We start from the raw sequence: 14,967 nt of genomic DNA, 5'->3' as shown, positions 1-14,967 counted from the left end.
TAATAATAATAATAATAATAATAATAATAATAATAATAATAATAATAATGAATAGTTTAAAAAATTGTTCTGAAACTACACGTAGACAGTATCCAATTAAGGATTTACATTACTAATTTATCTTGTATCCTGTAGTAACAAAACCGAATTGTTACGCATTTTTCTGGAATGTTCTTAATTACGTATGGCTTTTCCTTTCGCGAACAAAATCCGCATTGTTACTTGGCCCAGGATCAGTGGTCTTAATGTCGCCTGCCCTGTTTCTGCTGTGCAGTAACCTCGAAAGTTGTTGAAGATATATTTAGTCCTTCCTGCACTTATGCCTTTTATTTCAAACTTCTTAGCTAGGTTATGAGTAGGGCTCGGATGTTTAGGAAAAGTCATATTTTTTTCTTTGTGTCTATTTTCTTGCCTGATTGTATTTTGGTGCAAATCGGGTGATTATCGTCAAAATTAAGCGATTTTTATTTGTCATATAAATGCATATTTTGATCTATTTTCGTAGAAACGCCATATTTCTGTCATATTTCGGCGGTCTGACGACAGCTGTAGCTGTACAAAATCGACTTATCGAATGCGAACTATTGTTCACAAAACTGCTTCTCGGTATCACATATGCAATTATTACAAGTGGAATACCGTTTGTATAGAATAAAGGCCATAGACTTCACTGCACCGTTAACATGATTTAAATATGCACCAATAACCTTGTGATGTAGAAACGAGCTTCTCTATTCACAAAAATGTGTTAAGTGATAATCGGAGTTCTTTTGCGCCTGATGCTTTTAAGATTAATCTTGTCATACACTTCAATTCCACCCGCAGAGAAGAATGAAAAAGATATGCGAGTATGCACTGTAGGCCCTGCCGCCCTACCATAATGTATTGAAAGACATCTACTTAATTCGTTTCGTGCTGCTCAATTTAAACTTTAACGCATTTAATAATATTAATGAATCTGGGCTTGAACATTCCAAAATGTTAAAAAAAAAAAAAAAGATTGATTTCTAGTTTTCTCATATTTTAAACCACCACTACAAGGCGCAAACATGTTTTGACTTTTAAAATGTTGTGTGATCTGATAATTTTATCGAACTTTATAGCAATGTATTCACAAATGTTCGATAAGTGAATCAAGGACAATAGACTGTGAAAAACTGCTAAACATGTATATTCAGAAAATGAATGTGAAAGTAAGAATAAAGAATTTAGTTAACAAATATATCGTAGGAATTGCCCTTTCAGTTTATAATTGATTAAAAATGTCCACATTTAGGTTAATCATTTTCGGGTCATATTTTGTAATTTTTACGTCATATTTCTCCACTTTTGAGGTCATATTTCGTCACTTTAGAGGTCATATTTGCTTGCTGATTTGGGCTATTATTAGGTCTTATACATCCGAGCCCTAGTTATGAGGAAGACTACCTGCCTTGCAAATCTTCACAATTACAGTTAGATCGTCCATTGTTACTGACACGTAATCACTCTGGGCAAATACTTTTCACAGTGAAATGACTCAAAGATGTGATCTAAAGAAACTTTTTCCAACCATGTTTTCAGTCATACATATTTATTCGCAGCTCGCCATTATCTATCTTAAATGACCAAGACAACATCTGTCAGAGAAGAAGTACTGTCCGCACACTTTATCTTGGTGCATTTACATCCTAGTGCTGAATCGGTCGACCTCGGCGATCTTCGAGATTCGTACTGGCAACCTTTGAAACACAAACTATGAATCGCTTAAGCATCGTTGTGCGACATCTGGCGTACACTTTACGTACTCGTACTGTTGTTGTTTACACATCAAAGCCAAAGTTCAGAATTCATGCTAGGAACAAGATTCGCATCGAGAGATATGTTTTATAATGTTATATAAGGTGTATGTGACATAGTTGTTGGCTTAAGATGATAACGGTTTAGAAATTTCATATCGATCGATCATATTCTCGATTCAATTCAGATTTCATTTTCATTCAGTTGGCAGCACCAGGCAGCACTATCGATACCGGGACAGCTCCCTCCTTACTCCACAACCCCGTACACAAATGCATCAAGATAAAGTGTGCGGACAGTACGTATAACGTGGTACTTCCTTTTTATGAGACCAAATGTCCAGTCTCAATTTTTTTGTATTATCCATTGGCAAAAAAGAAATCATTATGTTTTTCATATAAACCTGACATAACTCTCCATATAACGTTATTTTTATTTTGTGTGCTGCACTAGTCAGCATGAAGATACAGATCACAGCACTATGACCGGGCTCCTGCTCAGGAAGTCTACCTTAGTTTAAATTACCAGTTATAAAATAAGCAGCCCAGTAAAAGTCTGTAACTGTAACCGTATATTATGTTGAAGCACAAGAGGGTTATATCATATTTTGATACAAGAAGACAATGCAGGAACTTCATTTAAGAAACCATACCCTAAGCTGCCAATGTTTAAATTCCCATTGCGACGGTTTTGTTAGACTGCACAGCTTGTATCCAAGGTTATTTTGAAGACCTTTCTGTATAGTCACATCACTGTCACTCCTTTCATCATGCAGTTCAAGGATCAGGCTAACAGATGGTGCTCAAATCTAATGATCGATATTTCTCATCCTTTCTGTGTTTTTTCTTCGTAGCAAACAATGATGTCAGGCGACTTAAGGTATGGTTTCCTGGAGAGCATCACATATAATCCTGTGCTTAAATGAGTAAATAAAATTTATGAAAAAAATTATCATATTCTACACTGCACTGAATATTTGAACGTCAAATATGATCATCAAATTACAAATTTTTGGTTAGTAAGTGATGCATAGCAAAAATATCTAAACGAACCACAGTTAACATCAAACAAGTATAGGAAAGGAACAAACAAGTAGAAAGGGGGGGAGGGGGCTAATAAGAAAGGAACACACATACATATAGTAGTGCTCATCCTACTGCATGGGTTCCTTTATTATTCCTCTCTCTCTCTCTCTCTCTCTCTCTCTCTCTCTCTCTCTCTCTCTCTCTCTCACCTGACAGTAAAGCATTAAATGACCAATTACCATTATCTCAGATTATGAATATATATATATTTTGTTTTTGTTTTCAATTTGCTTTATGTCGCACCAACACAGATAGGTCTTCTGGCAACGATGGGATAGGAAAGGCCTAGGAGTGGGAAGGAAGTGGCCATCGCCTTAATTAAGGTACAGCCCCAGCATTTGCCTGGTGTGAAAATGGGAAACCGCAGAAAACCATCTTCAGGGCCAAAGATATATTTCAAATGTCACTGATGTTGATAAATTAAACAGAAAATCCAGGTTTTTTACTTCATTTTGATATGTAATACTTAACATTTCACAGGAAAGATTAATTAATACAAAGGATTTTGCATTTGTATAAATATCTCAACTTATTTTTGGTGCTTAGTCAAGTGATGCAAAATACCATGCAATTGTGCAGAGGTCAGTGACATGTCACTTACAAGTAAATTAATTTAAATTATTTCAAATAAACATAGTAATGATAACTTTACCTTCGTCATGATGAGAACTGCCCAGATTTAGACTGCTATTAATGGTGCTCTGATCATCATCATCATCAATAAGATCATCAAAAGCATTTGTCAGCAAATTCTGAAGCTGCAACACAAATATGATTACAGTATTTATTCAAAAAAAAAAAGACAGGCAACAACAATTAGACACCATAAAAGAAAAGGAAAAAAAATTAAATATCAGAGGAAATATTTTATCTTGTAAAACCTATATTATATATAGGTATAATTAAAGTAACCAAGCATCAGCAGGACAACCCCTCCTTTTGTAAAATTGTACCACTGTCCCAACAAACTGCTTCATCGCCTCACTTCTGCAAAGTTCATTTTAAATTTCCCGCTTTACAAAAAATATTCGACGAAATGACCAAATTAAATTCCACACAGATCAGTGCTGAATTATGATTTACTGAAATTAAATATTCACTTGCTTAAATAAATATCATCGTTGCTCTGAAATTGCCATATTCAATCTCCCCAGATGATGGAGATCATCCCGGAAAAAGTATTCCTTTCTTTGGTTAACTGAAGAGTTGGTCAATGTTGTTGATGCCAGTCCAGTATTCGATGGTTCAGATCAGAGGTGCTCAGCTGGGCACGGAGGCTAGCCCAGTGTGGCAGGGCTAGCCTGACGTAAATGTGGGCAGTATATGTAGCATGCATACGTCACAGTGAAGCGAGAGTGCTAACACATTTGTCAGGGAAGTGAAGGAGTGTCAAGCAACTGTGACTATAAAGCTCTCATCCACTACTCAGTGAAATGATGATTCAGGTACAGTAATTAAAATTTTTTTAAATAACAAAAATGCTATAATTGCAAGAAAACTGAACTTTGCAACATATTCCGGTTTCATTTAATTTATTTTCCGGGTTGAACCGTGTTGTACTTGTACGTGATATGCGTACAAGTACAACACGGTTCAACCCGGAAAATAAATTAAATAATTCTTCACACCGTGGAAGCTTCACTTCTAAGATATTCCGGTTTCATTTATACTGCGCCTGACATAAACAGTCAATTTTATGTTCTTATATTTATACAGTCACGGAAAACTGACACATTATAATTTTTGTTTGTTTGCTTGCTATTTAAAGGGCCTAACAGCTAGGTTATTGGCCATTATAATTTTTGTGTTACCATTTGCAAAGATATACATAGGGTTCAAAAGCATACGAGCTATGATTTACAATTCCTTGGATAGGAAAAAAAAAAAAAAAAACCACACACACACACACACACACACACACACACACACACACAAACCTGTCATTCATTCAGCAAAACATAATACATTTGCATAATTCAACAAGTTTCGTGCTTGATTTTGCAGTGTTGTAGACAAGTTGCTTTACAGTAAGGTTTTCAAAGTTCCACCTATTCAATATAGAATAACATTTTATTGTGATTCAATCACATGTCATAAAGGTACTAGTTTTGGCATCTATTACAGATCAACATCAGCCCTAGATGCAAACTGAACAATTACATACACATACCTAAAACAACCTAAAACACATTTTAACACATTATAAAACACGATACCAGTATCTATAATGGTACATGAGCTGAGATAAAATTATGGTACAATTGAAATGCTGCAGTATAAAATTCTTAAAATTCCAGCAATTCTGTTGTAAAGATTCATGTGATGTTGTATAGTCCAGCCTGTGTATGTCTAGGTTAAGTGAAATCTATGCTATTTTTATGCTCTTCTACATGAGTTGATGCTTATTCACTTGAATTAAGTGGTTCCAAGGAAATTAGTCATATGAAGATTGTAGTATGACTTGAGATTGAAATTCCTACTTCAGTTTGAAACCTTGAGCAGCATGTTGAACGTCTGTGCCCATGACCCAAAAAGACTGAAAAATTACCTGGATGTTATCTTGGCCAATCTTGTAGAAACATCCGCACTTACGAGGTTGGCCAATAGTACGAAGGCTATGCCAAAAGCTTTTATCAGCCCGTAAACCATAATTCTGAGGACAATGGGATTCTTTTTGTTTCAAAGGGCAATGTTTTTCAACCTTGGAACATACATACACAACCCCTCCCAGTGGTGGTTCCTCCACAGCGTGGGAAGAAAGCACAGGCAGTGCTGAGTCAGACACGGTGCAAGATGGATCTGTCACACTGCGACTTTGCACAATTACTTTTTATGATTAAGAAAAGACCAAGTGCCGAAGAATGCCATTCTTCTTTGCTGTGGGTTTCTGGTGAAGATTCTCCTTCTAGGGCCACAGTTGGAAATAGGTTTTGCGATTTTCAAGGGGTCGGCAGTCAACTGAAGACGAACCCCGTACCAGTCACCCAGCAAGAGCTGTGACTCACGAAAATATTGATCCTGTGAGGAAAATGATTCCCTGACAGAAAGCCAAAAGGAGGCAAGAGAGGACTGGTGTTGTTTCAAGCTAAAAAAATTCAATGGAGGGCAGTCCCAAGACACCTATAATATCATCATAGGTGACGAAACATGGGTCTACCATTACGACCCTGAAACAAAAAGATAGTCTTCTGCTGGTGCTTTCCAGGGGAGGAGCCACCCACAAAAGTTGAAAGTCGGAGCGCTTGAAAGAAGATGGTGGCAGCTTTTTTAGCTTTTTTTTTTTTTTTTAATATGAAAATGGGGCAGCTCACCTCTGTGACCTTGGACACATGTCATACAGTCAATGCTAAATGGTACGTGAATTATTGTCTTCCCAAATTCCTCGTCATATGAAGGTCATAGTAACCAAACTCCAAGAGTGGGCACTGTCTGCTGCATCAAGACAATGTATCTGCGCATAGGGCTACCAGAACAATGACATTTTGGAAAAGGAAAATGTATGTTACCGCATCCCCCCTTTTCACCTGACCTAGCCCCATGTGACTTCTTTCTGTTTCCTAAGACCAAGGAAAAAATTTGTGGGCAGCGGTTTTCATCAGATGAAGAGGTCACTGCAGCATACGAGAGTGCACTAAGTGACATTCCGAAAGGAGCTTGGACTGAGACAATTTCTAAGTGGCTTCAGAGAATGGAAAAATGTATACGCGCTAATGGAGAGTATTTTGAAAAGTTGTAACTGTTGTTTTGCAAATATTTGTTTCTCACATTCTGGTAAAAACTTTTGGCATGGCCCTCATACATGCAGAAATGCCCCTTCCCGAGATACAAGCTACATATGCTTCTCTGAGGTTTCACTTGCATTTACAAATATATTGTTGTCATCTATGTTCTTTGCTGTCTTCTGAGTATATCCAGAAGACATGCATTCACAGTTTTCTTCAGTACTTATTAATTTCACTATGTAGTATAATCTGAAATAGAGAATAATACCGTACTACTATCGTGTTACTATCAACTGCCGGTACACACAACACTTGCAGAGTGAGCGAGTGGAGAACAGAGGAGATCACATGACCATGCACAGCAGTATGCCAAGTTCACCTGTCATATCCTAAACCTCTGTTTCATTGTTTCTGCTCATACTGTTGTATTCTAACGCATATTTTACAGTATTAAGAGGCAAACTGTACTATTTTTAGTGATTGCACCAGTTACTACTGTCTTCACCATTGTGTTTACAACAAAAATTTAACCTTTGTCGAGTGTGCCCTCACATAATGTATATTTGAAACTATTTATGATGGAATTAGGAACAACGTATCCATAACTGATAAGTTAGGTTCCTACTTAACTATAAACAGTCTGTAGCTGCAGTAGAAAACCATGGCAAACACTCTCAGAACGGCTGACAGTCATTCTCTTTACAGTCGTGTTCCCAACGTTGTACTGTATACTGTTCTTAACTCTATCACCAATCTTTTAGTTAGAAACAGGATCACATGAATAGAGATCTCTTCATATGGTTATGAGGGTATTTAGGGCTGGGGAGATTTGGGATTAAGAAGACGAGCTGCTCCACTAAGCGATATGTTTGTCTGTGGAGAGATGACATGAAATGTCATTAGTAGATGAATAAGCCTGAGATAAATAAATAAATAAATAAACAAACAAACAAACAAACAAACAAACAAACAAACAAATAAATTAATTAATTAATTAATTAATTAAAACGAGCAGCATTGTTCAGATTGTAGTAGTTCAGCAGCTCTTATACAGAATCAGGAAGCAGCATCATACATTGTCAGTGTTGAGGCCTGATTCTGTATTTTTATGTCAGAATGGCTTCTGCATCAGGGACATGTGCCCTGCAAGACAGAGGACTTGCTATCAACACTGACATAAGAGTGATAAACTGATACACCCTAACTAGAAAACAATATTCTGTCGCCCATAGATAAATAATGCAAGAATCAAGCTCGAATTATTATCATTATTGTTATTTTACGATTATGATTACTATTATTATGACTTGGAATGTATGGCTATGAAGTGTTTACATCCATTTAATATTAGTATTGTTATTATTATTATTTACAAAGTCGGATGATCGCATTGTTTGTGAGGTTATGTCATGAAAATTGTACTGTATATAGATATTTATATGAGTTTAGTTAATGTAAGAACCTGTATAAAATTTATTATTACCTGTATATGTTATATGACGGCCCCGTGGTGTAAGGGTAGCATGCCTGCCTCTTACCCGGAGGTGCCGGGTTCGATTCCCGGCCAGGACAGGGATTTTTACCTGGACCTGAGGGCTGGTTCAAGGTCCACTCAGTCTACGTGATTAGAACTGAGGAGCTATCTGATGGTGAGATAGCGGCCCCAGTCTAGAAAGCCAAGAATAACGGTCGCGCTGACCACACGACATCACAATCTGCAGACCTTCGGGCTGAGCAGCGGTAACTTGGTAGGCCAAGGCCCTTCAAGGGCTGTGGTGCCATGGGGTTTGGTTTGGTATATGTTATATGATTTGTAATATAGTACAGTATTTTGAAACACACTGTAACATCCAGAAAGGCACTAGGGAGACGAGAACTATGGAGAATATTCTGTACATTATAACCATGTTGTTAGGCACTCGAGAATTTACAAGAAGGTATTTTGTAATGTATCTTTCTAGAAGCCTGGCCAGGCACCTATATAAAGAGGTGGTCTTGACGGTAGAGACAAGTTACTGTTTAGTTGGAGTTATGGTTTAATAGGAGGTATATAGTATGCGCACTTTTTAGTGATAGATTTTTGTACTCGTTGGAGAAGTAAGAAGGGTTCCGTTAATACTGCCAACTGAATGGAAATGAAACTGAATTGAATCGATAATATGATCGATCGATATGAATTTTATAAACCTTTATTATTTTAAGCAAACAACTGTGTCACACACACAATATATAATACTATATAACATTTCCCGTTGCGAAACGTGTTCCTAGCATGAATTCTATAGTTTGGCTTTGCTGTGTAAACAACAACAGTACGAGTACTTAAAGTGCACGCCAGATGTGTTTCAAAGGTTGCCAATACGAATCTCGAAGATAACCGAAGTCTACCACTTCAGCACTAGGGTGTAAATCTATCACTAAAAAGTGCGCAGATAGTACTTGTGACCATGTGTTGAGGATGACATGCTTGTAAGCAGTCAATTGTTTTAAGGCTGCGATCTCCATGTGTTTAGTGATGTGTTAAATGTTTTTGGAGTGAAGTGTTTTGTTTGCGACGGCAGTGATTAAGGTTATGTGTATTTAATTTGTAAATAATTGTTAATAAATCCATGTATGCAAGTCGACAGCATTTTGCGTGCTGCAACGAGATACACCAACATTAGCAAGAGTAAGGTGATGAAGAAGAGAGAGAAAGAAGAAATGGTGAAAGAGAGGCAAAGAAGCACCACAGAGTGAGTCGGTAATTTTGCATACCTCGGCACAATGCTGACGGAAGATGGAAGAATAGATGACAAGGTCAATATATGGGTGAAGGCTAACAATAAGTATAACCAGAGAAATCGGTATTTAGTGAGTCAAGAAGGAAGACTTGGCAAAAAGTGATCCATATCTACAAGACAGATTTCCTATCTGCTCTAACATACGGTGCTGAAACCTGGACCATGCTGGAGAAGTATGAAAGAAGAGTAACTGCCTCAGAGATTCACTACTTTTAGAAGAAAGTAAAGAAAAATAAAGAGTGTGAAATGCAGCTACCAGCAAAGAGTTAAAAGTAGAACTGCCAATGTATATCATCCAGAAGCATGCTCGAAGATGGTATGGACATATTAAAAGATGAAGAAAGCCGTCCCCTCGACCACCACAAATTACTCGCCGAAACCCTTCGTCCACCGTGGCTCTCGCCAGTGCTTATTTGTACACACGCTTCTGGATTTGCTATATAAACCCAGGTGTCCATGATCTGGCGAGCAGTTCGTGGTGATCGAGGGGATGGCTTTCTTTTGTATAAGCACGAGCAACCCCATGCCTCAACAGACCACCCTACTTTTTCCAAAAGTCAGAATGACGTCTCGCTCCAGCAAATAGACTTTTACAGCAATGGGCACACCCGTGCAAGGATGGCCATTCTGCAGCTGGTTTCAGTCAAGCCTAGTATTGGACCCGGATCAGACTGAAATGTCCACATCACAGGAGGCACTGCAAGCACTCCTGCAGGCTGTCCAGGAGCTCAGGGCCGGGCAGTCGACACTTCAACAAGAGCTCCAAACCATCCGTCAGCATACTGAGGATGACTCTACTTCCCATCAGTCGAACGAGAACCAGACAGGAGATCCAGACCCAGCCGACAACCAGTTACCTACCTACGCTTGGAGGAATTTGGTACCCACAACTTACAGGAAGGCCCTCCCGGTTCTTGACAAAGCCTCTTGCAGAGGCACTCAAGGCCTTGGTTCCAGCCACACTGGTCAGGAGAGACCAACATGAAGCCCAGGCTGTTCTGTGGGGCCTCTCTCTGTGGCCCCATATGGACGTTGGGCAAAGGCCGTACTTCGCCACCAGAGCCTCCCGTTTGAAGTCAAGCCCAAACATACTCAAAGAAGTCAACCCATAGAAGGAATGGATCCAATAAGTTGAAGAGGCGGTAGAGAGGAAGACAAAGACTCTACAGCGAGAAATCCAGTTTGCTAGGGATAGGAACGAGTATAGAAAGTGTCTGGCAGACGTGACACGCAGGTGAGTATCTAACGTACCTACCTGAAATATTTTTAGATAAATATGGGAGTTAGCCATTGAATGCAAAGTAATTTATGATCAAGTATAATATTGCATGGTTCTAGATGAAATGATCATGTTGTGGATGCATGGTTAATGGTAGCATTGTGCTGAATGTGCAGCCATTTCGTAGTTTTCACAAATGAAAACGAAAGCGCTAGAGGAATCTCATAACCTACTAATAACTTGTGCTGTCACCCAACAGCAAACTAAAACATTTCTTCACAGACACTAGAACCCAGTAGTGTCAATAAGGAAACAGACTTTTATTTAGTCCTTTTTCCGGATTGAACCATGTTGTTTTCTGTACATTTTGTAGAGTTTGCTGATGTTCCGAATATATTGCAGTATTCTTTGTCAAGGCAACTGAAATAGATAATCGGTTAGCACCTGGGAGACTGATTACCTCAGATCGAGAAGAGGTATTTCAGTCGTCTCTACAAAGAACACTGCAAAGTATTCAGAATGTCGGGAAACTGTACAAAAGGAACAGAAAATAACACAGTTCAACCCGGAAGAAGAACTAAATGGAATCTCCCTACATACCGTGGAAGTTTCACATCTAAGAAACTGTGCTACTGTTATAGCTGCACTGAGGAAAGACAGAGGTGTCATAAATCTTTCCAGCCTACTAGATCATTCTGTACTTTTGCTTCCTCACATTATGAGCGACAGCAACCAGATAAAGAAACTTAAGAGAATCCATGAAACGAGAAGCATCAAATAAATTATTAATAAAGGTTTTATTACAAGGTTCATGAACCTAATCAATAAATTCAAAGACAGGAAGAATAGGAACCCTATTTTTAGAATTTGTTTTACATTGCACCGACACAGATAGGTCTTATGGCAATGATGGGATAGGAAAGGTCTTAAGGTACAGCCCCAGCATTTGCCTGGGGTGATAATGGGGAAAACACGGAAAACCATCTTCAGGGCTGCCGACAGTGGGGTTGGAACCCACTGTCTCCTGGATGCAAGCTCAGAGCTGCGCGCCCCTAACCGCACAGCCAACTCGCTCGGTATATATACCCGTAATCAACTTCATAAGATACTCCAAACACTTCTGACTCTAGATCAACAAATGCATGACCTCTTAAATGATAATGAATACGAGGCCGTTGTAACAATTTGCAAAGAATACAAAGAAAGATCGTGCAATCTGCAAGACAGATAATTTTCTCGGATGTGATAACACCACCCATAACTTACTCTTGCTGTTCCCCAACCGAGTTCACAAGTTCAGCGTACGATTGTTCTGAAAATAAAATTACCAATCAAGATGAGGCTCGAATCCTTCGCGGGTGATACAGAGATGTGGACAGGGTTTTGGGAACAATTTCAGTCTTCCATCAATAAAAACCTGACTGTATCTGAAATAAAAATGTTTTTCTCCGGGATATCTGGAAGAAGAGCCAAAATGTCTCGTAGACAGAATATGTATATTTCCTCAATTTAGAGCTTGCGTAAAACACAAATTATACTTAATAATTATATTATGTAATGGAAAAATCTCTTAGTTGCACTCCACGGGGAAGGTTGTTCACATTGCGTGCAAGGTTCTATTGGTTCCTACTTGAATTGGGAGTATTCCTCATAGCACATAAAGATTCATTATATTACAAGAATGTCGAACAATCCTATCAGCATTTAACTTCTGTTTTGGATTTATTGGACATTATGCAAGATGGATTCCCTCTGCGCCAATGTTGAACTTTATATCTCCACCTGAAGACACATTCTGAGTTCTAGAAGCTCAATAGAAGCATTTGGATTTTGCTTAAAACTGGCATATTACATTTTTAAATATGTAATTTTAGAATGTTCGCCAACAGAGCTTATTTTATTCATTTTGCAATAATTGTATGATAAATATTCTTATAGTGTAATTGTATGTGACATAAATCCAAAAGTTTATTTGTCACTGATAAGCATAACAATATCACATCTATAACAGTTCATTGGTTCACCATTTTATATGTACATCATTACATCACATATTCAGTTCATTCTTTTATATTTCATTCCACTGTGTAATTCTGCATTAGGACTTCGGCATATCCACATGCACCTTGGCTAGGCTGATGATGACCCACACAGGGTCGAAACTAGTACCTCATAATATATTGTAATCTATATATATAAAATAAGAGTTGTGTCTCTACATTGCTCAAAATTTAAAAAGGATGGTATTTCTGTATCAGTCGTGCCCACAGTAACGAGAAAATGCACTGTTTACTTTTCCGTAATTTCTGTCTGTCTGTATGTATGTACACGCATCACGAGAAAACGGCTGAAGAGAATTTAATGAAAATCTGTATACAAAGTCAGGTAATAAGTCACTATAATCTAGGCCATAAATAATTTTATTCACTCTGACTGAAATGGTAGCTTAGGGGAAGGCCTAAAATTTAATTCTCAAATATTTAAATTATTAGTGTCCATATCTTAATGAAAATCGGTATACAAAGTTGGGAAATAAGTCGCTATAATTTGGGCCATAAACAATTTTACTCACACTGAGTGAAATGATAGTTTAGGGGAAGGCCTAAAATTTAATCCACAAATATTTATTAATAGTCGTACCTTAACGAAAATTGGTATGGGAAGTTGAGGAATAAGTCGCTATAATCTAGGCCATACATAATTGTATTCACACTGAGAAAAATGGTAGTTTAGGGGAAAACCTAAAATTAAATTCTCAACTATTCGTTATTAGTGGTCCTATCTTAATGAAAATCGGTATGAAAAGTCGGGAAATAAGTTGCTATAATCTACGCCATAATTAATTTTATTCACGCTGAATGAAATGGTAGTTTAGAGGAAGGCCTAAAATGTAATTCTCAAATATTATGCTATTAATGGTCGTTTTGATTAATACTACATAACTAAAGTTATACAGTTTTAAATATCCGATCATTTTTATCTTATGCATTGTTAGCGTACCGGCTATGATCATAGAGATATTCATGAATTTGGATTTTTGTTATTAAGTCCGTATCAACGCCAAGTCAAGAGAACATGGGTAAACAGAATTTAATGACAATCAGTATGTGAAGTCGGAGAATAAGGAACTACAGTCTACTGATCAACAATAACATTACATTGACCATTGTTTGTTGTGGTGGACTTTGTTCTTCTGTCGCCACTCATCTACGATATATAGGATTACTGCTGTGTACCGAGTATTTTTTTAATTTACCTTACGTCACACCAACACAGATAGGTCTTATGGAGACGATGGGATAGGAAAGGGCTTGGCCTTAATTGCAGTCCCAGAATTTGCCTGATGTGAAAATGGGAAACCACGGAATACCATTTTCAGATCTGCCGACAGTGGGTTCAAATCCACCGGATGCAAGCTCATAGCTGCGCGCCCCTAACCACACGGCCAACTCGCCCGGTTGTACCGAGTGTAACAGCCTGCTTGAATATTGGTAGGAAGTAACTGGGGAGTTAGATAACTTTCTTCTTAAGCATGCCATTCCTCTGGTTCATAAATTTTCTGACACTACTGTTACGTAACACACTGCTTCATCACAGCATTCGAGCTATTCAGTCCCTACTCTGGGGCACTGATTGAAATGAGCAGTGTGCATATTTAAGGGAATTATGGCAGAGGAGTGTTCACGGCAGTCTGCGGCTTGGTCATTCCAGCTCTGGAACTTTGGACTGTTAGATCGGCACCGTAGTACTGCAAGAGACCATCCTCATTTTTTCCGTATTGAACAGGTGGTAATCAAAGTTTTATTGTTCTCCTTTTTACGGTAGTACTGTTCATTAAAAGTGAGAAAATGTGCGGTTTTTCATTTGATCGAGTATTTTATATGATAACATTGCTTTTAATCGCTACTTACAGTACCTACTGACGTTTTTGTAATGACCTTTGTTTACTTCAGTGAGGAAAACCAGAAGGTCAGTCTTTCTGAGAATCCCGTAGCGAAGCACGAGTACATCGGCTAGTGTTCTTATAAACATCACAATTACTGTAAATGTATTGAGTAGGTGGATTAAACCTTTCTATTTTATTTTATGTGTAATAGAAAAATGCGGTCATAAAAGAAGAAGAAGTAGTAGTAATGGAAAAATAAAAGTCTACTAAATTTTAAAGGAAATCACCGAAGATTGTTTCTTAACATACTTATTGACGATTTCAAGACATAAAGTGCAATGTCAATAATCAAAGACTAAGTGAGTTGGCCGTGCTGCTGTGAGTTTGCATTTGGGAGATGGTGGGTTCGAACCACGCTGTTGGCAGCCCCAAAGACGGTTTTCCATGGTTTCCCATTTTCACACCAGGCAAATGCTAGGGCTGTACCTAAGTCCAC

The 14,967-nt window shown here is 38.0% G+C and overlaps 1 protein-coding gene across 1 annotated transcript in view; it reads right to left on the bottom strand.

Annotated features, from left to right (window-relative positions):
- Positions 1 to 14,967, bottom strand: part of LOC136884631 (centrosomal protein of 152 kDa) — a 280,450-nt gene that overhangs the window by 261,961 nt on the left and 3,522 nt on the right. The window contains exon 2 of the mRNA XM_067156862.2: positions 3,517 to 3,622. Coding sequence (XP_067012963.2) covers positions 3,517 to 3,622 — 106 coding nt within the window. The remainder of the gene's footprint in view (positions 1 to 3,516; positions 3,623 to 14,967) is intronic.

This window comes from Anabrus simplex, chromosome 1, assembly GCF_040414725.1.
Source record: "Anabrus simplex isolate iqAnaSimp1 chromosome 1, ASM4041472v1, whole genome shotgun sequence".
Classification (NCBI taxonomy): Eukaryota; Metazoa; Arthropoda; class Insecta; order Orthoptera; family Tettigoniidae; genus Anabrus; species Anabrus simplex.
The sequence above is the reverse complement of the archived record's forward strand: the minus strand, read 5'-3'. Positions and strand labels throughout refer to the sequence as shown.